The sequence below is a fragment of the Drosophila virilis genome, chromosome 4 (assembly GCF_030788295.1).
Source record: "Drosophila virilis strain 15010-1051.87 chromosome 4, Dvir_AGI_RSII-ME, whole genome shotgun sequence".
Taxonomy (NCBI): domain Eukaryota; kingdom Metazoa; phylum Arthropoda; class Insecta; order Diptera; family Drosophilidae; genus Drosophila; species Drosophila virilis.
In genome coordinates, this window is record NC_091546.1 from 2,811,729 (window position 1) to 2,838,232 (window position 26,504).

Here is a 26,504-nt window from a genome sequence, read left to right on the forward strand (position 1 = left end):
ATATATTAACAAATAAGTTTGGCCAGAATTGTGCTGTTATCGATAAATGATGAATTTAGCTTGCCCCTTATAAACAGCTGATGTGCCGCAATTAAGTCACATTTTGTTAGTTACGCGATCTGGTCACACTTGTCTCGCAGCTAGAATTTGTCAACATGCAGGCATCGCCAGTAAACGATCCATTGGAAATATTGACGAATAAAGGCAACCGCCAGCCGACATTCGTGAGTCCCATATGGAATCCCATTGCTGGCGCGATTGCCGGTTTCGGCATTGCGCTCTTTGTCAACTGGGGCTTCCGTAAGCCCGCTTTCTCTGGTAAGTTCGCAGCGCACGGCTGTGACGTAACATTGTTTTTCCCTGCCATAATTGTGTGTGTTTTTGATCAATTTAAATTTGTACTTTTACAGGCATACAGAATCACATTGCGTTTACAGCCATCGGCGCTGGACTTGGTGCCTTCATTGACAAGCAACGCGATGCATATCTGGCCAAGCGTGATGCTGTCCTCCGGCATTACGTTGAGTTGCATCCGGACGACTTTCCGAAAACCGGTGAATTCTTTTTGGCATTTATGCACTTTGCTTTCCAGGCTCATTGAGTATTTTGTTTTTCTTATTGGCTTTCCAGATCGTAAGAAATACGGCGAGGTTTTGGAGAGTTGGGTGCCAGTCCGTTAAGTGCTCGGTGCTGCGTAAAGGTGTACGGATTGAGCCCTGCCTTAAAACGACACATTTTAGTTAAACTGCTCTAATTGTAATACATATGAATTCAAAAGTATAACAGGAGTGTTTGTTTGAATTTAAAGTAATTTGCGTGTGTTCCGCTGCATGCCGCTGGCAGTGTGACCAAACATTGGGTGTGCAAAATATTGGCAGACTAAGTTATAGGCGCGCAAATTTAAATATCAACCTCAAAATGATAATTTAGTAAAAGTTGATGAAGAAATTTAAAAAACCTAAATCAATTTATTTAAATTGCTCATATATTATAGGTCTTGCTTGCAGCTAAATATTTTAATACATATATTTAAATGCTCCAACCTTATCACTCATGGTATTAAATGTTAATTTTTAGTATTTTATGCTAGTCATATTCGGGCATTCGTGTTTTTCCGAAAAACGCGCTCTTTTGCGCTTTCTACAGTCAGGTCACACTATCGCCGTTTGGATTCAGTTTCGGGTGAATATTTGTTTCTGTAGGATGTGCGGGCGCAGTGTCGAAACGTGAATACACACATTTGATTCGTGCTTACCTACATAATTTCGTGCGTGTATGTATGTGTATGTGAGTTACCGTTATAAATTAGGATAAGCGGAAAAAAGACGAAAGAAACGGCGCAAAATTTGATCATTAACTAAAACAAATTTGTTTTGTGTTTGTTATAAGTTATTATATATTTGTTGGTCCACATTAACCTTTGGCAGCAGCAGCTTTTACGCTGGCGCCTATCGAGAACAACAACAACAACAGCAACAAAATAAACGTAGTTAGTGGAAAGGCACTTCAAAGCGAGCGTCACGTCAACCGCAGCAGCAGCAAAAACAACAACAACAGAAGCTTCTAGCTCAGCCCAAAAGGCCGACGGCTTTTATGCAAAAACCGAAAAAAAAAACATCTCACAGTCGATTTTTGTGAGCTTATCAACGGCAACACACAAGAACAGTTATGTCTAAGGTAAGCGCTGCGAACTGAAGCTAAGCTTTTAATTTTATTAGAACAATTATTTATTTATTCATTTGCTAAGCGGGCAGGCGCTGCATATGCTGTGCTCTTCTAGCGCACAGCGCTCCATTTGCTGACCCTTTTTAACCCACACAGCTGCTTTGTCAATATGGATTTCATTTGATTGCGTGTGCGTGTGTGTGAGTGCGAATGTGTGTGCGTGTGAGGGAGTTGATTTTCACTTGTGTTTGTATAAATTATGCATATTTGTGGTTTTTGGGTGCTGTGTGTGTGTGGGCGGGGTGGTGGGGTGGGGGGGGGGGTGATTTAAAGGGGGTGTGGGTTACATTGATTTCTTGAGTTTGGTTTTGACTAACCCCCAAGAGAAAGGTGCGATTTTTATGGCGTGTAAAATTGGCAACAAATGTAACGACGGGCGGGTAAAGAAATTGTCTCTCTGTATGTGTATGTGTGTGTGAGAGAGAGAGAGAGAGAACCCAAATAAATTTTAAGGCAGATTGGCAGGCAAGTAACGGCAATTGGTCCTTATGGCATTTGATAGGCACGATTTGTCTTCTTCTTCTGCTTCGTTTTCGTCTTCTTCTTCGAGGGTACTTAAACACCGTTGGGACTTTTGGGCATCTAACGGTTACGTTTAGTTATCTTGAAAGCTATTTCCCAAAGAAAATTGTCGCTCGCTTTTGAAAACTTTGCTATTTTTTTTTAACAAATTAAGAGCTTACCTTCGAAAAGGGCTAAAAGCAGGCAGAGCGAAATGCTGCAAAGTACCAAAAAACAAAAGGGTTTAAGTTACTGCAGTTAGAAAAAGGTTCGTTTTGTGACATAAGCATTTTTTGTGCGAAATTCACCAATAAAATCTTTCTTAGAACTAGAGCTTTCACAGTTATAATTAATGATAATTGATCAATTTGTATAATAATACATTTATTTTTGTATATTTCTTTTGAACATTCACTCGCTCTCGCAATTGTTTCTCTCTGAGAGCATTGACCCGGCTATTTGGTTCAGTCAGTGTTTGGTTTCTAGTGTTGGTAAACGCTAACAAAATCCTGGTGCTTGCTTAAAGCGCACGCCAACGCGATTTCCGGTCATAAAACACTGAAAGGAAATTCGAAATCAGCAAATGTCCCAATCAAGCTGAAATAACTCGAATTTCAAGTGCTCGGAAATGTTTTTGTTGTTTTCCCACATGCCCCAAAAAACGGGCAGCATTTTTCCCATGTGTTGGCAAATTTGACTCATGCATTTTTTATGGCGTGGGTGGGTGGCGTGGGTAGGGGAGGGGAGGGGAGGAGTGTGTGCCCACGCAACGCTTGAATGTCGCGTGCCCGTAATTTCTCTTGTATTCTTTCAGATAAATTACTTTTTTCACGTCACTTGTCGCTGCCATATAAAGTTCTTATCTTAAAGCAAAGTTGCTTTTTATGTGCCACGCCCACCTTCGTTTTTTATTACATATACATATTTATATATATTTTATTTTCTTTGCATTTGGCGCTGTCTTTGGCCTAACAATGCAGCGCATAAAAATTCTGATTTTTACAAAGTAAAAGTGGCACTCACAGCTGGCGGCAAGTGCACACAATCAAATTGTGGCCCAAACCGGGCTATATACGGCCGACAACAGCTTGGCCCATAACAAAGAGAGAGAGAGAAAAGTTCTCATATTATTAGTTAAACATACATATATATGTATTTTATATGTATTCTAGGGCAAGGCGTTTTGTCCTTGAATCGCGAGTCGTGCATATACACCGAGAATATATGTCTATGAACCGAAATGATGGACCTATAGACACCCTGTAGGTTGAAACAGAAATATGTTTAAATTGTTCTTGGCAAATTTCAAAATATTCGCATTGAATTTCTATATCGATTAATTCAGCTCAATATCGATTTAAAGTATCGATAATTGATTCCCTTTCATTATAAAATCTTAGTATGATATATATATTTACGCCTCATTAAAACATTTTCTTTTTTTTAAATCTTTTTATGACACAACTGTATTTTTTTCATAATAAAATGTCTTGATAAAAAAGCATTACACTGTATTTTTATCGCAAATAAAAACATCTGTTTTATATTACAAAAGTTGAATAATCGACTTACATATTTATATAGAAATTGGATCAGTTCCATGCTGAGATATTCTCAATAAATTCTATTGTTAACATTTAAGTCGAACTGAAAAGATCGATAAACTGAGAACAACGCATTTTTATCGATATCTCTGATAAAAATAGAAACCGTGTTATCGATAATAAGTTATCGGTAAACCTCTGCCATGTATATAATTTTTAAAAGTTTTAAAGAATTATAGTTTTAAAGAATTCGCAAAAAGAGAACGAAGGTCGTTTTTAATATCGATGAAATTTTATCGACTTATTTATCGAATACTAGCTTAATCGGATATCGGAAAGTTGCGAATAGCAGTTGATGGGAATGAAATTTCTCGAAGCTGCGCAAATTCGCGGGTCCATCAAACTTTCGCATATCCCTTCTTTATTTTAGAGGGAACAAAACTATGCTCAATGAGGCTGCGCTTTTATTGTGCGCCCTTCCGCGACAAGCCTCATAATCATCAAAACATCGTCAACAGCGGCCTCCTTGTGCGCCTGGCAACCCTCTCCCACCCGCTACAGCGCCGCCCCTCTCATCATTATGTATTATTATACAAGCCCCTCTGCTGCGATTGTCGGCTGTGGCATTTTGTGTGTCAACAGCAGCAGCAGCAGCAGCAGCAGCTCCTGCTGCCAGCAAGTGCAAGGATAATCACAAGGAATAAAACTTGCAGTCGAGTGACATTTTCTAAAATATATTATCCCGAGTGTGGAGCGCAGTGGCCATGTTTTATTTTTCATTGGCGACAAGTTTCTTGGCTCAAGAAAAACACACACATTTTCTGTTTGCGAGCATATAAATTGTCCATGGCTCTGCAGGTTTATAAAGTTATCAGCTAAATTATACAATATATTTCACATGCGAATATAAATAATGTCGAACGAGTCAATTTGTTGAGATTGTTATCGATTTTCTATTCATTTTATCGATCTAATGTAATCGATTCTTTAACATAATCAATGCAGCTTGGAAATCCGTATCCTCACGCAATTAGATACAAATAGAAGTAATTTTTAATGACTTTCCCTCTTGGATATATCTCTATATATAAAACTGTGTGTCCTGACTGACTGACTGATTGACTGACTGACAGTCAGACTGATTGATTGGTGATCAACACCTAGCCCAAACCGTAAGAGCTGGGAAGCTGAAATTTTCACCGTGGTTAGCTTATGTGACGTTAAGAAATTTCGGGAAATTCCACCCGCAAGTATGGAAAAATCGCGAAAAACGTTTGTGTGAAACTTTTAAGCGTAAAATCCAGCCTCAAACTCAATTTCAAAGTTCTCTGTTCAAGTTCATTTGAGAAGTGCTTTACACTTTTCCAAAAATGTATTCCTCTTCGTTGGAAATGGAGGTCAAAGTTGGTTGACGTTTCGCGTTCAAATTCGTTTTCGAGGATCTATAGGAAAAATCATTTGAGTACTTGAATTATCGAAATGTTTGACTGACAAATATATTTTTCTGCCTATTCCCACATATAACTGCAAAGAACAAATGTGCATTGACTCTTTCTCGATCTGAATACAAAGTAAATACTTGTGGGATGCTAACAGGAGAAATGCAATGAAAATATGATAATTATAAACAATTAAGATCTATTAGAAAATAAATGCTTAACTTGTAAAGAGATAGCCAAAAGATTCGCATAAGAAAAGAGTTGGAAAAATCGCTTTAAAACAGAAATTTCACATTTAACCGCAGCACATTGGCTATGGCTGCATAGCATACTCTAAGGGGCAGCATCTGTTGCCACTATGGACTCTTGGCCCCTTTTTTGGCCATGTTGATATTTGCCAACGCCCACCGCTCACCGCCCACCCTGCCACCTGCTCCGCTCTGGTCCAGCTGGCAACGTTGACCATTTATGATTTATTTGGCCGCTGGCATTTCGATTTCGCTGTATTGACTGAACGCAGAATTCGTGTTGCGTGGCATCAACCCCTCCAAATCCCCTCCAGCCCGGAGTTCCCACTGTTAGTGGATGGCTTTTTATTTATGAGCATTTTTAGCTCATGCATATTTATCCGTAAATATAACGCTCCAATGGAACTGTCTATAGAAACATATAGTATAGGTGCGTGCAAATATCAATACATATATATCTATCTATATATATATACATATATTTATTTGTATTTATATGTATACGCGATAAATCATATTTATAAATAATTATCCCCCAAATTGTGGTAGAGTCTGAAAACTTAATTTATGCTTTCATCGATGAGCAGCAGTTTTTCAAATCAATTTTTATGTTTTACAATTCGTTGAAAATTTGCTCAAATGAACTTATTATATATATATATATATATACATTTTTAAATTATTATTAATTAATTTTTGATAGTTTATTATTTTATTTTGAGTTTTCATAATATTTCAGTTTTATATAGTTTTCGAAGAGATTTTCATCAGGTTCAGCATTTGCGGGCTTCCCTAATTTGACATATTTGGAAAAAAAAAGTGGAAAAGTATGTTTCCACTTCTATCTCATTATATTAAATAGTAGGCCTTGAACCTTAACAAGCTCTTCGAGGCTGTTGCTTTTAAGCTGAAATTAGAATCAGTTCCAGTTTCGCATTTCTAGTCCATAAAGCAGTTTATGAATTCTTATAAATTAGCCTGAATTTTGACGAACTTGCTTTGAGTCGTTATATCTTTGCGAAATTGGAACCTGGAGCAGTTTTAGCTAAAGCTACTCAATTAGTTGCTTGGGCCTTGCGTTGGTTGCAAACAATTTTTTAATTTCAAATTCCTAAGGTAAAGACGTGGCAGGCTAACAAAATACGTGACTGCAGCGTGAACTTTGCCAGCGCACAGGCCGTGCCACACATATGCGCGTTGCAAGATACTTCTTGAGCTAATTTCATTAAATATTCATGGCCACGAACAAGAGCACGCAACAACAATAACAACAATGGACCAATTCAAAAAATGAAATAAAAAAACATGCCAAATGCAGTCGCAACTCGATTGGCTGCAGTGGCGCCTCCTGCTCCAGCGCCTGCTCCTGCAGACGGCGGCAGCCACACAATGTCGCTGGGTTTGAACAATTTTTAACGTGCCAGCCAAGTTTGGCAAATGTGCCACAATACACACACGCACACACACGCACACAGCTGTGCTCGATTTTGATAGGGTATTTTGTTTCTGTGCAAATGTTTGTTACGAGCGCAGAAGGCGTTCCCTCTACGATAAATTATATCTAAATTTTCGGTCAGAATCGAAAGCAGAAACGTTTTTCCTGATCTCGGCAACATTACGATATAGAAACTGCAAAATTTGGGACTTGGGTTCGCATATTGCTCGAGTAGCTCAAGTTTATTTCAAATTCTTGAAAACTCAGACTGTTTTCGCAAAATCGATAAATATCAGTTTAAAGGCAGTTTTCTTGGAGTATATGTCGCACTTCCTAAAAGCTATAGACGTATATGTGTAAAGTTATATATATTCTAGATCAGCATTTGAAGGTAAAGTATCGAGTACCTTAAAAGCAAATGTCGCAGCTTATAAAAGCAATAGCTACAAGAGTTGCTGTTCAGGTTGTCGTACATATAATTTGCACATTGATATGTTTAACAATTTTTATATTTTATTTGATATTCATCAAAACGCGGTTATCGAGCACATTCGAATGGCATATTTATGATTTGATGATGATGAATTTCCAACAGATCGGACAATAAACACCGAAGTTTTTCAAGAAAGTCGCTTTACATAGATTGGGCTCAAGTCAGGAAAAATGTGCAGCAGCGAGCTGGACGCAGGGTATCTGCTAGTCGGGCACGCCGAATCGTTTTCATGTGCGTTAGTTTAGGCGCAGCTGCCACTGACATATTATCATTTAATCATCTGGCAGTTTAGTCTAGGCTTTTTTCTTTTTCTATGTTTTCCGGCCAAGGTTCAAGGTTCTATTGAATAGACTTGGCTGTTAGCTAATGATTATCCATTGATTGATGGATGCACCGTGTATGCATGCATACATCAGTACATCAATTAGGAAAAAATGTAAACGAATTTATTTTATGCTCGCCCACTCTTTAGACTAATTAAATTAAGCGCTACATGAGCTCAGTTCAGCAGTTGCCAAAACACACACAAAAAAAAAAAACCATCCCAAAAACTATTTGAGTCCAGACCGCTTTTTAGCTGGTTTCTCGGTTGCAGCTGCTGCATAAATAAAACTGCCGCAGATAAAACTGCCTCATGGTGCGACTCGTGCGACTGTCTGTCTGCAAGTATATTCTTTTTTTTTCTTGCAACCTTTTTATATATATGTATATATACATATATATATATTATTTGTGCAATGTCCTTTTGGCCGGCAGCCCATAAAATGGCTGACTGCGAGCCGTACACAAACATTTAAAACGGGGTCCACAAAGTTTCCCACACAAGTGGCAAATGTTAAATGTGTTAAATATGGCCTCTTGCCACAAAGAGTTGAGCTTCTGACCATCTGCGAGAGCTCAGTTTGTACAAATTTGGTAAATTGGCCCTGCGTATGCCATGTCTAAAATTTGTTTGTTTTGTCTTCTGTTTAGCTTTTAAATGTTGCTTTGTAATATGCATTCGAAATTAGAAAAATGCAGAACATGGCTAACTAAGCGAAAATTTGAATGAAGTAGTTGAATATAGACGAGACAAGCGGCAGTTTTCTAGTTCAAGTTCAGCACAAAAACATTTATTTTGTATACAAAATTAATTGAAAATTTTAATCAACGTTTTTTTATCTGTCTGGATTTTCTGTAAAGCCATTTTGGATTTACCAGCTTAAAAAATTGTTAAATTTACTTAAATTTCATTAGGTTCTGAAACCTAAAGAGAAGTTGTTCTTGGGCGACATTAATTTCATATATTTTCTGATAAAATCTGAGGAGGTATTTCCCTCAATTTCAGGGTATTTGATAGTCGTTGCAATGCCTTGATTCAGATTACCCTATGGCACTGCTTTAGATTATCCGTTTATATTCTGAGAAAAATAATTTTCTTAGCTCTTCAAATTCAAATTTAATGAATTACATTCGATCCCGCTCGACTTAAATTATTCCATATGATAATTTTCTATATTTTATATATTTTTTTTTTTAAATGTGAATTGTTTTTATCTAAATCTCTCTCTGTAGATGGTAAATATGCAATGCGTTTTCAATATTTAATGCTTTTAAATAAATCTCTATTTTGCTGTCTTTATTTAAATATTAATTAATTGGTTTGTCATTTATCGGATAACTGTTTGCACTTTAAACTATGTAAATGCGGCAAAACGAGAGCCCATTTAAAATAATTAACATAATGTTGAAGCAGCGACAGACCGCAAAGCCAAAATTAAATAATTAATGCGCACTTTATGGCATCCATTTAAATTAATTGCAGGTGCGGCGCCCAAATGCGTAATCAGCATAAACAATGAGAAAATTCAATCAAAAATTGAATCGCAATCTACGTCGCGCCAATATAAAAGCACAAAATAGACCAAAAAAAAGAAGTTATAAAAAATTATTGCGCAGACACATGAAAAAAAGTTGTTTCACATAATAATTGAATTCTATATTGAAAACGGGCTATTTGCTGCCAAAGAGGGGGCGGGCTGTGGTGGGTTACCCAGCTGTGTCACAGGAGCTTAGATAACCGTAAAGATAGTTTGGCTCGGGCTGGCAACGCCGCCGCCTCAGAGCCAACTATATTGTGAATTCAACTGGAACGCCAGAAGAGTGTATATATTTGATTTACGCTTTGAGTAGAAAATGTCTTTTCTATGTAAGCCCATTTTCTTATGTGCCTGTTAAATTTGACGGGCAGTTTAACATCAAGACACAAGTGAGAGAGTGGGTAAATATTTCTTTTCAGTTAAGTGAAAAAGAATGTATTAAAGTATTTTTGCGAAAGTTAACAGCGACCTTAACATGCTGTTAAATTCGTTCTAGTTCGCTTAGTTTCCGTTGGCTTACTTAAGGACTTGGCGTTGCCACTAGTGCAGTTTTTTTTTGACAAAATGACATGGCGTTGCCACTAGGTCAAACCACTTTCAGATTTTGTTTGACAAAAGGTCATGGCGTTGGCTGTATCCCAATCAATTTTTTGACTTTGACTAGAGCTTTTTGAAAAAGCTGTTTAGAACGATACATTTTGGATCTTGTGCTTGCAGCCGCTACTTCTACATTTTCTTCTGTTATTTTTTTCAATTTCAAATAAGTTTCCTTAATATTGGAATCAATTACGAACTCAATACCCCCTTTTGCCTTGCATCTGCAACTACGCCCATGCTGCTTTCATTTTCTTCTGGTTTTTTTCTTACCCAGGCCAACAGCATATCCGGCTATATATATATGTATATGTATGTGTGTGTGTGTGTCTGTGTGATATGGATTTGATTGTGTTGCGCCGTGAAATGTGCAGCAAATTAAATAAAAACGTGAACTGCGTGGTGTTAAAACTCGAAACGTGCTGCGCAAGAGTACACCCAGACACACACCTATTTATATATATTTATATATATATATGTGTGTGTGTGTGTATAGGAAGTGTGTATATAGTTACGGGAACAGGTGTGGATGTAACCTGACCAACATATGATGGCATTACCATTAGCCCGTCCGTTCGCACTTTATGTGCTCGTAATTGAAAATTAAGCGCCTGTCATCAGGCTAAGGCCAACGCAAATGGAGTCTGGGTTCAGGGTAGAAGGGGGGTTATCAACCAGCTGCAATTGCTTGGGGCTTGGCTATATGGCCAGGTGGTTTTGCAGGTGGTTCGATTCAATGCGGCGCACACTGGAAAATTGCCAGCTAACCGAGCGATGCACTTAAATCCGTGTGACGGCTGCCATGTGCGGTTAATTTGTTTCAAATCAGAGAGAGTGAAAAAGAGAGAGGGAGAGAGGGAGAATGAGACTGAGATGGAGCTGGTATATTGTGTGTGCGTGTGTGTGTGTGTCCTTGCCCGTGGGTGATTAGTTTTTATGGCCTGCAGACATGTTCAGCGTTCATTGAAGCATTAAGAAAGAAAACCTATTGTGGAAATGCGAAAACGACTGCAACGAAACTTGACTTGCAAAAGTCAGGCAGGTGTAATTGTTAGATATACAATTGCATTAGATCATACGTTAGCTGGGCCGTTATTATTAGATATATAGCTGAATTATATTATTTAAAAGCTGCTTTTAAAGAATTACCTAATGTACTTTACTTAATACATGCGAAATATGAGAGAGCTTTTTCTAATATTCCCCTGCAACTATTCCTATTAAACCTTTAGGAAAAAACGCTCCATTTTTTAATCAGTTTCTAAAACTTAACTTCTTCCTTCTGTTGTTTTCTGAGCAACAAATTGAGACGCCTCTCAAAAATCCGAACTAAATACTTTTCAATCAAGCTGCGCAAATCTGGTAAACTCCGACAGTTTAAAAGTCTCTGTTGTAGTTTTAGAGTGAACAGCTTCATAAATCAGAAGAAGAAGAAAAAGTCTTGTTATCAACTGAATTTCTTGTCCTTTTACTCATCAAGAATCTTAAGGGTTACTCTTCGAAAAACTACTCAACAATTTGTAACCAGCAAAATCCTAAGAAAACAAAACAATTTCTCATTTAAACGTTTAAATGAAGCTTGAGCAAGTTAATTGTTTAACAAACACTTGAGCCACATTAATTTAAATGCATTTTAATTCGTTGAATTAAAACATTTTCCTGTAGCCGCCGAAAAGTATGCAACACGAAAATGCACTTGAATTCGGGCAGAAGCAGAATAATAAAAGAATTTGCATGCAATTTGTTTTTGCTTTCTGCGCCCCATTCAGAGATAGTGAAAACAAACAAGAGAATTTACTACTAACCCAATTTGAATCCCATATTACCACAAACTGCAACAACAACAATAACAATAAGCCACAACAAGAAGAAGAATTGTTTGTAATGCGCCTTTTGCACGCGATATTGAGAAATATGAGAATAGAAAAGGCGCAATATAAAAGTGGAAAGCGTCGAAAATTACGGAAATGCATGAAGAGCATTTTACGGTTTACTTTTATTTATTTATTTATTTATTTATTTATTAATGGTCGACAAAACGAGTGTCTTCCTCATTATTCAAAAGGTTGTACAATATAAGTATATTCTAAAAGCCTAGTTAAAGGATACAATTTTCTAAATAGCATCACCGACCGATGGAGGTGTTTTATTTGCCAGTCCGGCCAGCTGTGCCCCTTTTCACAGCTAATTTTGTCAGTGACGCTATTAGAGCCTACATCTAAGCAGAAGGTTGTAAGTAGGAAAAAAGTGATCTCAAGTGAAATTAAAAATAATCTTAATTTGCTAAATTAATAAAGAAAATACAATAAATAGGAAAAAAGAAAGTAAGAAAATTGTTAATAAAGTAAAGCAATGTAAGTTAGATAAAGAGTGTTAAGTGGATAGGACAAAGAGAAAAGTATTGGGAAATCACCGACACGGTGGGGGAAAATTTTTCAGCCTGTCCGGCTAGCTATGCCCCTGCTCATAGCTGGGAATGGTCAGCGACTTCCCGAAGGTATCCTGAAAGCAACGATTTTATTAGGGGTAGAGACAGTTCGGTAGAGAAAACGTGATGCAAACTATTATAATTTTTACATAGCACGCGAAAAGAATTGTGCATAGCGTAATCTGTTGTGCACGTAGATAGTAATAAGGGGCGATAATTTCTGGTTGGTCTAGCCGGAACAGAGAATTGAAGACGCCCTAGCAGAAAAGGAGAATCAATGTCGCCAATAATCAACTTATGTAGAAGGACAACACCGAGAATTGTCCTACGGTTGATTAACGACGGAAGGTTGAGAAGAAGCAGTCTGCTGGAGTAGGACGGCAACCGAAGATTAGGGTCCCAATTTAAACCTCGTAAGGCAAAAAGCAGAAATTGCTTCTGAACAGATTCAATACGATCCTGGCTGTTGATATACTGTGGAGACCAGATGCAAGAGCAGTATTCAAGGATAGGGCGAACAAGAGAGATGTACAGAAGTTTTGTTATAAAAGGATCGTTAAACTCTTTAGACCATCGTTTAATGAATCCAAGTACACCTTTTGCCTCATTAACAATGGTATCTATATGAAGATTGAAACAGAGTTTAGAATCAAAAATAACGCCAAGATCCTTAACTGTTAGTATACGTTGCAAAGGGATATTGTCGATTGTATAACTAACAAGATAAGGTGTAGTACGATTAAAAGTCATAAACATACACTTTGAACAATTTAGATGCAATTGATTGGCCGAACACCAAAGTTGCATAGCGTTCAAATCGTCTTGTAGACGAGAATGATGTAGGGGGTTAGTGTATGATAGAAAAAGTTTGACATCGTCCGCATACATGAGTACACGGGCATGTGATATAACAGAAGGAAGATCATTTATAAAAAGTGTAAAGAGTAAAGGTCCAAGATGACTACCTTGAGGAACACCAGAAGTAACGTGAACCCTTTTAGAGGTAGTCAACCTCAGTATTACTCTTTGGGTCCTACCTTTTAAATAAGAATTAATCCAAAGTAAAAGGGACAGAGGGAAACCTATTCGGTCAAGTTTAAAAAGTAAGATGTCATGGTGCACAGAGTCAAACGCCTTACTGAAGTCAGTGTAAATGACATCAGTTTGCATTTTCGAAAGGAAAGCATCATTTACCAAGGAAGTAAACTCAAGCAGATTGGTCGTAGTTGACCGATTCTTTACGAATCCATGTTGAACAGGGGAAACAACTGATTTGCAGAAATGCTGCAAATTCGAAGTGATTATTTTTTCAAATAATTTAGGAATAGCAGACAGTTTTGCAATGCCCCTGTAATTTTGTATATCAGACTTCCCACCTTTCTTGTGAAGAGGAATGATATAAGATTCTTTCCAAAGAGATGGAAAGACAGAAGTTTCAAGGGATAGATTAAAAAGCTTTAGCAATGGATAGAAAAGGGAAGAACTGCACTCCTTGAGTAGACAACTAGGAATATTGTCCGGCCCAGGAGAGTAAGAAGATTTTAGAGAGTTTATAGCTAATAGGAGAGAGGAGTGTGAAATAATGGGGGGAGGTATAGAACTAGCGGAGGAAATAGTATAAGGGTAAGAATTAGTATTAGGACAGACTGAAGAGTAAGTTGATTGGAAAAAATTAGCAAAGAGGTTAGCAGAATCAATGTCATTGCTAGCTTTATCCATCCCAAGAAAAAAAGAAGATGGCAAAGTTGAAGACTTACGCTTCAAGTTTACAAAATTATAAAACTGTCTCGGATTTCGGGCGAATTGCCTTTTACAACGAATTAGATAATTCTCATAGCATTGAGAATTAAGAAGAAAAAAGTTCGACTTGGCTATGGAATATTTAGCCAAGTCTGTACACGAACCAGACTTTTTAAACTTTTTAAAATATTTGGATTTTACATTTTTTAGATGTGATAATCTGGGAGTAAACCAGGGTGGTTTTGAAAAAGTAGTCGAAGGAATTGACTTAGGAATACACACATCTAAGAGGGAGTTTAGGGTGATATAAAAAGAATTAATAGCTGTATTCATATCAACTGAGTCATATAAGAAAGACCAATCGGTTGAATAAATAAGCTGATTCAGCAAGGAATAATTTCCTTTGCGAAAGCAATAGCGGGGCTTATTGGCTGATGAGCACGAAATGGAAGGATTACAATTTAGCATTGCAATCTCTAAAGTTGGATGATAGACATCCTCAGGAAGAGATAAAGGAGGTGACCTAGACACATTAGAAATAAGGTAGTCGTTAACAAATACAAGGTCAAGTGTTCTATTCATATGATTAGAAATTGAATTGATTTGAAACAACGAAAGATCAAGCATGCAGTCTAAAAAATCGTGCTGTGCTGAGGGCACTAGATAATTTTCAGCAGTGAATAATGACCAAGAGATGTTCGGCAAATTAAAATCACCCAACACCAATAATAGGTCATTATCCCGCACGTGTGAAGAAACTTCTTTAATACAAGTAATATGATTCATATAAACTTGAATATCAGAAGAAGGTGGGACATAAGAGCATGTTACATAGATATTCCGTGTAGGAAAAGACACCTTAACTGAGACAATCTCAGCGTCAGTAGGCGTACTAAAACAGAATAGTTCAGACTGGAGAGTGGCTTTAACGGCAATTAACACCCCACCACCTCGAGTCGGCCGATCATTTCTAAACAAAATAAAGTTATTCGGTAATATCTCAAAATCAGATATGGTTGAGTTTAACCATGTTTCTGAAAATGCTATTATGTCCGAATCGAAGGAAGTGCTGGCAATAAAAAGATTTTTTAGCTTTGAAGTGAGACCTCTGACATTCTGATAATGAATAAAGATTTGGTCAGAAGATGAAGCTAGTTTTTTGGGGCAGAAATGGTACCCTGTATTGAAGGGACTGGAAGGGTGACAGGCTGGTTACGCTTTTTAGGCTTGAACTCATGAACAATCATGTGTGGTGGCCAAAATTTGGGATCACAAATGATTGGGAACATATCATGTGAAACATTTATTTTGAATGATGATATTTCACGAGGGGTGGAGAAATTAAATTTAGTTATTGACACGCTAGCAGAAGATTTGCTAGCAATATAGGCTGCCAATGACTCAGAAGTGGTGTCCGACGAAAGTCGAGACACAAAAACTTGCCTACGAGGGGCAACTACCGTTAAAGTAGGCGCTGATGGGGCTGTAGGTAATACAGGAGTTGGAGGAGCTAACGAGGCACAATGATTGCTTTTAACAATCTGCGCAAGATTGCGCGCAGGTCTACCTTTGCGGCCAGGAGCTGACGGGGCTGAGGCTATTTGATTAATTGGGACGGAATCAGGTACGGGCTCTACTGGGTCTAGTACAGGGCTTGAAGCCGGGGTAATTGGACAGTCGCTTGGAGAAGGCGATAAAGACAACATTGGAGATACCTCCAAGTTGCTAGGAAAAGACAAGAAAGTCTTAGGAGTCTGAACAGACGTAGAGGGCAATTGCAAAAGTTGAGGCTCCAACCGGCGATTGGTTGGAGACTCAAATTTATATTTGCCTAGCAAATCGAAACTCGAGTCAAAATTACTCGAGAGCTGCTTAGCCACATTATTTAATTTTAAGAATTGACTTCTCACAGAATTATACATTCTGGAGAAATCAATTTGCTTGTCGATGCATTCTGGGCACGACCAACGCAAGCCACCGCAGCCCTTCTTGGCAATAGCAGCGATCTTGTCGCAATCACGCCCAGTGAGACCTGCACATTTAGCATGCATCATATTCTCACACAGCCAGCAATTAACAAATTGCGGCAGTGCAGAATCGTCAGTCTGCTTGAACGTGCACGGTTTCTTACAGCACGACATAATTATTAAATGCACAAGCAACTTGCGAGAGCGCAGAGCAAAACGAAACGAAAACGGTGCACAAGTAAACACTCAAAAAACAATTATTCGTACACAAACAAATTGTTTGGTGCGAAAAGCAATAGAAAGAAATTTGTGAGAGCGCGATGCACAAGCAGAAAGTATGCAGCGAACACACGCACAAACAAGTGTATGCACAGGGGAGCACAAAGGCAAAAGACTTAAAACAGCCAATAACAACAAACACGGAACTGACGCCGCGTTTTATAAAATGTAATAATTAACAGACACGCTGCACAACAGATGACACTTTGCACAGTTTATAAAAGCTTTTTAAATAATGCACCGAAAAATGCAAAATTTTGAAATATAAAGCAAGATAAAAGCGCAAAAATATATAAAAATCTTGGAGCACAAGTAAAACACGTCAATCACTCTCAACTGAGAACTCTCTCTGAGAGGGGGTTTTTCCCAGGCAATGGAAATACCCAGTGGGGAAGGGAGGAGCTGCGCGGAGCTGCCAAAAACTGTAGTTTCCTTGCATATATATGCGGGGTTAAGCGAGCGTTGGGCTTGTGTGTCTTATGTGAGGGTGTGTGTGCACATTTTTGACTTTTGTTTATGTTCATAACAATGTTGGGCACACACACACATGCATACATATATATATATATATATATATATATAGTGACATATCCATAGTCGCACCCACCCTTTAACATAACTTAGCACATAAGCATAAGCACAATTATAAACATTTCTAATATTGTAAACAAAGAGCCTGGTGATAACATCGACATTGGTCAAGATCAAACTGTCCCCCTTTGGTAGACATAAACAATTCACCCTAAATATCACGCCACTGTCAATGTTCCCATCAGAGTACTATCCCACGCATAATTGCTGACGCAGCTCAAACTTCACTCAATTTTGACTCAAACTCTCTCAAAGCGAAGTTTGCTAAGCGACCGCAACAGTTAGATAAATCAGTTCATATTCGGGAAGCAAATCTGAATGTACTCAACAAAAGTAGCCGTTAAGTGAAAATAATAAATTGAAATATATTTTTTTATAGTAACCTAACGTGTAAAACTTAATTGGCGCAGCCGGTAGGATACGTCGGGAAAAATTAAAGATCGCTAAAGGATAATTAATTCCCAGATCTAACGCACAATCGCGACCGAAAGTGTTGTCGGAGTGTAATAAAAATTTTCTCGAATACGTATCCGCACAAGAACCTTCGGGTCACTAGTAGCTTAATAATATTGACCCTTTGGGCAATAAAGCTACTACAGTTAATAACGACTGGCTTTGCATATCGTTTGATCCCTGCAATACGTTATTACTGAGTCTTTTTAAGACACACACACAAAAAAAAAAAAACATTTAACCAATAATCCATCACAAACTTTAACCTAAAATAAAAGTGCAAAATCAAAGAACAATAAAGTTCAAACCTACAAACTCAAAACTATTCAAAAAAAAGTGTATTACACCAAGATGACAATGGAATTATCAGAACAACACCTCAACCAGGCCCTTTCACAACTTAGACAGGTGCCAAGCTTTGACGGATCAACGGATCAACTAAACGCCTTCATTAAAAGGATAGATTACATCCTACACCTGTATCCAACCCGAGATGTTAGACAACATAGCATCTTATACGGAGCCATCGAATTGCAAGTCACAGGAGATGCTCAGAGAATATCACAAAGGACAGCAGCCAACACTTGGCAGGAGCTGAGAAACGCATTAATTGAAGAATACAAAGTGCAGACACCATTTGAAGAACTCCTTCGACGCTTATACAACACGAATTACCAAGGAAACGTCCGTAAGTTCATCGAGGAGCTCGAGAATAAATCTTTTGTTATATTAAATAAGTTAGCACTAGAAAATATACCTAGCAATACAACCCTTTATACAAATGCTATGAATAACACAATCAAAGATGTTATTACAAAAAAATTACCAGATAGGCTTTTCATGATGTTAGCCAGACACGACATTACGTCGACACAAAAACTAAAGCAAGTAGCTCAAAGAGAGGGATTATATGAAAATAGCGTTACTGAAAAACCTAAAAATAATAATGTTCAGGGAAATCCAAATAACAATCGTAGGAACATGGGAAATTATCAGCAAAATGCTAACCCAACCACCATTTCAAGTGGTTATTCCAACACAAATCAGAGTTATCACGCACAAAATAAACAGCACAATAAGTCCGAAGACAATCAGAAAGCTCACCACGAGTTCCAACAGAAATTAAGTCAAGGTAGATACCAAAATCCCTTAAACTACCAAAATCAGTCCCATTCACGCTTGAATGCACCAAACCCTCCGACTAAACGTCAAAGAGATAGTAACAGTGGGCAGATGAAAATGGATACATCCGAAAATTTTCATCAGCAAGCCTCGGAACAAACAGAAGAAATCCATTCATAAAATTGATTATGAATGACGAAGTTCTAAAATGTGTCATCGACACAGGTTCAACCATTAATCTAATGAAAACTAACCGCTTAAATTTTCCAGTTTACAACGAAACATTAAAGGTTCACACCATAAATGGTGTTATTGAATTAAAACAAAGTATACGATTAGGAGCAAGCAAAATTTGTCCGAGCAAACAAAAATTCTATATTCACGACTTCTCAGAGCATTATGATGTTCTGATTGGGAGAGAATACCTTGAGGCATGTCAAGCAAAAATAGACTATGCACAAGGATCCGTAACCTTAGGAGAATTTAACTTTTGTTTTAGATATAACGACGAAGAGGTCGAAGAGGACATGACCGCACAAGAGTGCCTTGATCCACCCTCAACAGAGGACAGACCATTTAACTTCGCTATTAATAATGAATTAATAGAAAACAATGAGTTTAGGCTAGAGCACCTAAACTCAGAAGAAAAAGAAAAAATAAAAAAAGTTTTACATGAATTTCGTGATATCCAGTACCATGAAGGTGACAATTTGACTTTCACTAGTACAATTAAACACAAAATTCTAACAAAACATGAGGACCCAATTTACAAGCGTCCATACAAATATCCTCAAATATACGATGAGGAAGTAAATAAACAAATAAGCGATATGATAAAACAAAATATCATACGTAAATCCAAATCCCCTTACTGCTCACCAGTAATAATCGTTCCAAAGAAAAACGATGCATCTGGAAAGCAAAAGTTCCGGTTAGTCATAGATTACCGCAATCTCAATGAACTAACTATTAATGATAAATACCCTATCCCGATCATGGATGAAATATTAGACAAACTTGGAAAATGTCAATATTTCACAACCATTGATCTAGCCAAAGGCTTCCACCAAATCCAAATGGATCCTGGTTCAATACCCAAGACCGCATTTTCGACTAAACATGGCCATTACGAGTACACTCGCATGCCATTTGGTCTTAAGAATGCACCTGCAACGTTCCAACGTTGTATGAACAATCTCTTAGAAGATTTAATTTTTAAAGATTGTCTGGTCTACTTAGACGACATTATTATTTTTTCCACTTCATTGGAGGAACACATTTTGTCGCTACAAAAGGTATTTAAGAAGCTTAGAGAAGCTAACTTAAAACTACAGTTGGATAAATGCGAGTTTATGAGAAAAGAAACTGAATTTCTCGGTCACATCATCACAACTGAGGGTATAAAACCAAATCCCAACAAGATACAAGCAATTGTCAAATTCCCAATTCCAAAAACCCCAAAAGAAATTAAATCATTTCTAGGATTATGTGGTTTCTATAGGAAATTTATACCAAATTTCGCTAATATAGTAAAACCATTAACACTTAAATTAAAAAAGGGAGCAAAAATCAATATAAAAGACAGAGACTACGAACTAGCGTTTGAAAAGCTAAAAGTACTCATAACATCCGACCCAATTTTAATATACCCTAACTTCGAAAAACCATTTTCATTAACTACAGACGCAAGTAATATGGCAATAGGGGCCGTCCTTTCGCAAGAGCATAAGCCTATATGCTATGCAAGTAGAACTCTCAACGAGCATGAGTTAAATTATTCAACGATTGAAAAAGAATTATTAGCAATCGTTTGGGCCACTAAATACTTTAGGTCCTATCTCTTTGGTCGACAATTTCAAATCCTTAGTGATCACAGACCACTCGTCTGGTTAAATAATATGAAAGAACCTAACATGAAATTACAAAGGTGGAAGATCAAGCTAAATGAGTTTGATTTCCAAATTAAATACGTCCCAGGAAAAGAAAATTATGTGGCAGATGCTCTGTCCAGAATTCAATTAAACGAAAACTTCCTAGGCGAAGATACAATTAGCACAAGAGCAACAATACATAGTGCTCAAGAAGACAACAGTAACCATTTACAAATCACAGAAAGACCACTTAATTATTATAATCGACAAATAGAATTTGAAAAAGGAACCGAGAACGAAACAAAAGTTACGAATTACTTTCACAAAACCAACATAAAAATTACGTACAAAGACATGACTAATACGCATGCCAAAGAATTAATAAAAGAATACTTATGCACAAAGAAAAGTGTGCTATACTTCCACAACGAAGCAGATTTTCCAATTTTTCAAGAAGCCTACTTAGAAATAATAAGTCCGAATAATTCAACAAAGGCAATGAAAACTAGTACAAAATTAATAGACCTTCAAACATACGCAGAATTCAAAGAATTAATATTAAAAAAGCACAAAGAATTATTACATCCAGGAATTGAAAAAACTATCAATTGGTTCAAAGAAACCCACTATTTCCCAGATTATCAAAATTTAATTCAAAATCTAATAAATGAATGTGAGATTTGCAACATCGCAAAAACAGAACACAGAGATACAAAATTAACTTTCGAAATAACTCCAGAAATCGCTAATATCCGAGAAAAATATGTAATGGATTTTTACATAGTAGGAGATAAACAATTTTTATCTTGCATTGATATCTATTCAAAATTTGCATCATTAATAGAAATAAAAAGTAGAGACTGGCTAGAAACCAAACGAGCTATATTACAAGTGTTCAACCAAATGGGTAAACCCATCGAAATAAAGGCAGACAAAGACTCAGCTTTTATGTGCACAGCTTTACAATTATGGCTAAAATCAGAAGCAGTAAATATTAATATAACCACTAGTAAAAATGGTATATCCGACGTAGAACGATTTCATAAGACAGTTAACGAAAAACTAAGAATCATTAACAGCGACTCAGACGTCGAAAATAAACTTACAAAATTTGAAACTATACTCTACACGTACAATCATAAAACAAAGCACAAAACGACTAACAGAACACCAGCGGACATATTCATATATGCAGGTACACCAGAGTATGACACTCAAGCTAATAAAGAAAAACTAATAAATAATCTCAACAAAAAACGAACAAATTATGAAATTGACACTAGATACAAACACTCACCGTTAGTTAAATCAAAGACGACAACCCCGTTCAAGAAAACAGGAGAACTAAGACAAATCGACGACAAACATTTTGAGGAAACTAACAGAGGCAGGAAAATAACACATTACAAAACCAAATTCAAAAAGAAAAAGAAGACTAATCAAAGCAAATATAACAATTACAGGTCAACAACAGACAGCGATCAAAACATACAAGCACCAGCTTAAATTAATTATTATAATATTACTATCAATAACTGTAAACCATATAAATGCACAGAGTATTGAAATTAATCCTATCAAAGCCCATAACGGATATCTCATATTTAAAACAGGAACCATAGACATTCCGACAGATTACGAATTCCACTGTTTAACGGTTAATATAACAAAAACCGAAGAAACTTTTAACAATTTAATTGAACAAAGTAAAGAATTCAATAACCTTATACAAATCGAATACCTAGTAGAAAAATTAAACAGAGAAATAAACGGCTTAAAAATAGCCAAACGCAGCAAAAGAGGTTTAGTTAACATAGTAGGAACAGCATATAAATACTTATTTGGAACATTAGATCAAGAAGACAAAGCAGAAATTGAACAAAAAATAAGCAACTTAGCAGAAAACAGCGTTCAGGTTAACGAATTAAATTACATAATAGAAGCTATAAACAAAGGAATAGAAATCATGAACGAACTAGATCAAGAGAAACAAAAAGGAAAGAAATTAGATATCCTTATATTTAACTTACAACACTTTACAGAATATATAGAAGACATTGAGATGGGAATGCAGCTCACAAGATTAGGAATTTTTAACCCAAAATTACTAAAACATGACTATTTGTTGCATGTTAATTCTGAGAAATTGTTGAATACAAAAACTTCCACTTGGTTTAAATCAGATACAAACGAAATACTGATAATATCCCATATTCCTCGAGAAATAATAAAAAGCCCGGTATTCGAAATAATTCCATACCCGGATGAAAATAATAATATTTTGACAGAAATAGCTCATAAAAAATATTTTACCCAAGATAAAAAAGTTTATAGCAGAGAAACAAAAAAATTAATTAATAATGAATGTTTAACAGGAATTTTAAACCAAATAACATCAGAATGTAGTTATACTAAAATTTTGCAAAATTTTCAAATCAACTACATAGAACCAAATATAATTTTAACTTGGAATTTACCAAAAACTATATTAAACCATAATTGTATAAATAACGAAATAACAATAGAAGGAAACAATATAATAAAAATCTTTAATTGTTCACTGCAAATTAATGAAATTTCAATTTCAAACAATGTGTTAGATTATACTCAAAGCATTTACGTAAGCAATGATGTTATAAAATTAGAACCACTTTCGTTTGTACAAACGAAACAAATTATAAATGCACATACAAAATTTAACAATGTATTCCAGATAATTACAATAACCATATTTGTAATCATATTAATAAGTTTAACACTGTATTTGACATATAAGTTCAAAAGCATACCTAAGAAATTAATTATAAAATATAAAAAACCCAAAGTAGAAGAAACACCTACAATAATAGGAGATATACCAATTGTAAAAGAAGAAAATGTTACACTATATCCAAACTTAAACACCTGAGGACAGGCACTTTTCTAATGGTTGGGGGAGTGACATATCCATAGTCGCACCCACCCTTTAACATAACTTAGCACATAAGCATAAGCACAATTATAAACATTTCTAATATTGTAAACAAAGAGCCTGGTGATAACATCGACATTGGTCAAGATCAAACTGTCCCCCTTTGGTAGACATAAACAATTCACCCTAAATATCACGCCACTGTCAATGTTCCCATCAGAGTACTATCCCACGCATAATTGCTGACGCAGCTCAAACTTCACTCAATTTTGACTCAAACTCTCTCAAAGCGAAGTTTGCTAAGCGACCGCAACAGTTAGATAAATCAGTTCATATTCGGGAAGCAAATCTGAATGTACTCAACAAAAGTAGCCGTTAAGTGAAAATAATAAATTGAAATATATTTTTTTATAGTAACCTAACGTGTAAAACTTAATTATATATATATGTGTGTATATAGTTACGGGTGTGTGTGTGTGTGTGTGTATAAAGTAAGTGACTTCTTGGCGCCTTCTTGCATGTTTGGCCGGAAGAAACCGCTGACTGCCAACTTGGGACTCGCCTCTGCTTAGCCATTTTGTTAGTTATTTTAAAATAACAAAAACCAGACTGTCCCACAAAGTGAAGAGGCGAATATTAAATGCTCTCTCAGAGGTAGGAGAAATAATAAATAAAATCAATTTTGCTCCCGTTGCTCTCATTTGCAGCTTAAGAAATCTTTATTGTCGATTGCATTTGATTTAACAAAAAGTTGTTTGCCTCATTCAAAGCGTTACGCATTTCATGATAAACCAGTAATACCCTCTGGAAGTGTATAAGATGTGCAAAAGAAAAAGAAAACAAAAAAAGTTATATAAGTGAGATTTTTTCCTCTCTCTCCCTCACCAGTTGCGCGCATAAAACTCTCTGGCAACTCTGCGCTGTGTGGCCACTGGTGTCCGTTTTAATGCCCATTATCATGATGTGTGTTTGTATGTGTGTGTGTGTGTGCGTGTGTGTGTAGAGGGCTGAGCCTAAGCATTTTTATGGCCTCCTGCTGCCGTTCTCTGCCTCCATCAAGCCCACAAATCAGCACAGAACAAGCTTACTTAATGACTTGCCCGCCAGGTGGCGTTGCACAAACCGTTATGAGTGTCAAAATGTGGGCAAAGAGTGTGCGGGTGTGTGTGTGTGTGTGTGTGTGTGTGTAGGTAGATGTGTTTGGGTGTGTGTTTGTGTGCTTTTGCTTCCTTGTATAACACATTTCATACGCCTCGTTGACGCGACGACATTGTCATACCCGTGCTAGATTAATTAAATGGGGTATATACAAAAATCAGATAATAAAAGGTTAAAGCGTGAATAAAATGTCAGCTGTCTACAAAATCGATTCAGTTTTAACAAAGCTATGTTAGCTTGAAGTTTGGCAAGTGTATTTACTAGGAACCTAAGCATATGAATTGTCCAAAAAATTGAACAGCTCAAAATTGCCTTTGAGTATGATTTTGATAAGTTTTTATTCTAATTTTGAGCATCACAATTCATTGAAGATAAAATATCAAGATTCTAATTATTGAAAATTTTTTTCTTTTTTGGAAAATTGAATTGGGCTGAAGTGCAGAGTATTAATATAAATATAGAATACATTTAATTGCAGCATTTCGAAGAGTGTCAAGCCATAAAAAAACAAGTAAAAATTATTTTTGGCAAAGTTGAAGCACAGTTACAAAAAATCACTTGCAACGATCAGCCAAAAAAAAAAAAATAAGTGTTTTCTAAAGGTTAACTGGAAACGAAAAATATGTCCTTTATGCCTATTTTAATTGGTATTAAATACGATTGAATTATAGAAAAAAATCTATTAATTAATGCACCTCCAGCTCAAGACGATCGATTAGTTCTTAGTACAAGCTTTTTAAGGCCTCTGACAGGTATCTAATTAGTCGGTGTTGCTTTCATTGAAAATTCACAACATTTTATGTTATGCACACACTCTTAAAACACCCCAACGTTGAGGTGCCTGACATGACTCGGGCACATTTTTAATAGACTTTGCAGATAATGTGTACAGCGTGTCGGGGTGAAAGCAAGGAATATGGCACATGGAGGCCAGTCAACTCTATGAAAGTTGCGGCTTGCAGAAAAAAAAGACAACAAATAAACGCCCTCAAATGAATAGGAAATTGTGCATGCCCTTGCAGTCGAATGGTATGCACATAATTATGTGGCCGCAAAGTTTTATCCTTGATGTGTATAATTAAGGATGTTGGACTTAATAATGCGTACCAAAGGTTTTGAGCTTTAAAACTATGTACTTTCAGTGCATAGCTTAAGTATACAAAGTGTCGGGCTTCCAACAAGCCAAAGGAAGTGTTTCATCTTTCGCCTAGAAAGAAAAAACTATATTTTGTTAAGATCAAAAATTTGCTTATGCTTTTAGCCCTTGGGAATTCAGTTATTAAAATGAATAAATTTGCAGTTTTTAGTAGCTGAGATTTAAGTACACAACAAGATTTACATAAATAAGCAAATAAAGGGCTTCAAATATCCACAATCCAAAGCTTATGAACCTAAATAATGCAAATATATTCTGATGTTAATGCTTGGGCTAGTAAAAGTCGAGAGAGCTCGCCTTAGAGATACCCTGTCTTAATGCCTCGAACTGATTTTGAGAGGGGCTAATCAAATTTCCAAATTACAAAATTTTTTATTAAAAAAAGGAAATAAATAAATAAACTTAAAGCATAAAAATAATAACAAAAAAAATTTAATAATAAATATTTCATGTTTGAAGGCAATCAATATTGAGAATTCCATACTTAATATAAATAATATGAAATAATATATAAAAAATATATGAAATATTTTGATTCTAGCTACAGGTCTTAAAATGCCATCTCCAGCCTCTTACATATTCACAAAACTGCTCTGCATGCCCTACTTAATACTTGAAATGGTTCTAGGGTATTCAAATGAGTTTAGCTTAATGAAAACTTCAGTCAGAACGAGTTGCTAAGCGAGTAGAAATATATATTTATATATATTTTTATAAACATGTCCAGCATACTTTTGAGTGCTTATGTAAACGACCTTCGCCCTCTATTTGCTGCCTCTCGTTGCTGTCGCTGTTGCTTTGCTCAAGCTGCATAATTGACAAGAGAGAGAGAGAGAGAGAGATGAAGAGGGGGCAAACGCAAAGCCAAAGCGAAATCTAAAAGAAAATGTACGCAAGACTACAAAACGTTTGACGTTTGAAACTTTTGTTTTGTGTATTCCCAGTACCCCTGTTGCCACCTCTGCCCCCACTCTTGTCTCCTGTCGCTTG

At 36.4% G+C, this 26,504-nt stretch overlaps 2 protein-coding genes across 3 annotated transcripts in view; both read left to right on the plus strand.

Annotated features, from left to right (window-relative positions):
* Positions 1-114: 114 nt before the first annotated feature.
* On the plus strand, positions 115-783 carry ND-B14.5B (NADH dehydrogenase (ubiquinone) B14.5 B subunit). Its single transcript, XM_002052891.4, has 3 exons — positions 115-318; positions 411-554; positions 631-783. Exons 1-3 carry the CDS (start codon positions 156-158, stop codon positions 678-680), a joined length of 357 nt encoding a protein of 118 aa, XP_002052927.1. The 5' UTR covers positions 115-155; the 3' UTR covers positions 681-783.
* Positions 784-1,174: 391 nt separating this feature from the next.
* toc (toucan) overlaps positions 1,175-26,504 on the plus strand; it is a 140,421-nt gene continuing 115,091 nt past the window's right edge. For both annotated transcript variants that reach the window (XM_070209477.1, XM_070209478.1), the window contains exon 1: positions 1,175-1,677. In XM_070209477.1, the coding sequence (XP_070065578.1) occupies positions 1,669-1,677 (9 nt within the window). In that variant the 5' untranslated portion in view covers positions 1,175-1,668. The remainder of the gene's footprint in view (positions 1,678-26,504) is intronic.

Coding starts and splice junctions, on each gene's coding strand:
- ND-B14.5B (XM_002052891.4), top strand. CDS start 156: ATGCAGGCATCGCCAGTAAACGATCCATTGGAAATATTGACGAATAAA. Junction 319..410: donor CCGTAAGCCCGCTTTCTCTG/GTAAGTTCGCAG, acceptor GTACTTTTACAG/GCATACAGAATCACATTGCG. Junction 555..630: donor GGACGACTTTCCGAAAACCG/GTGAATTCTTTT, acceptor TTGGCTTTCCAG/ATCGTAAGAAATACGGCGAG.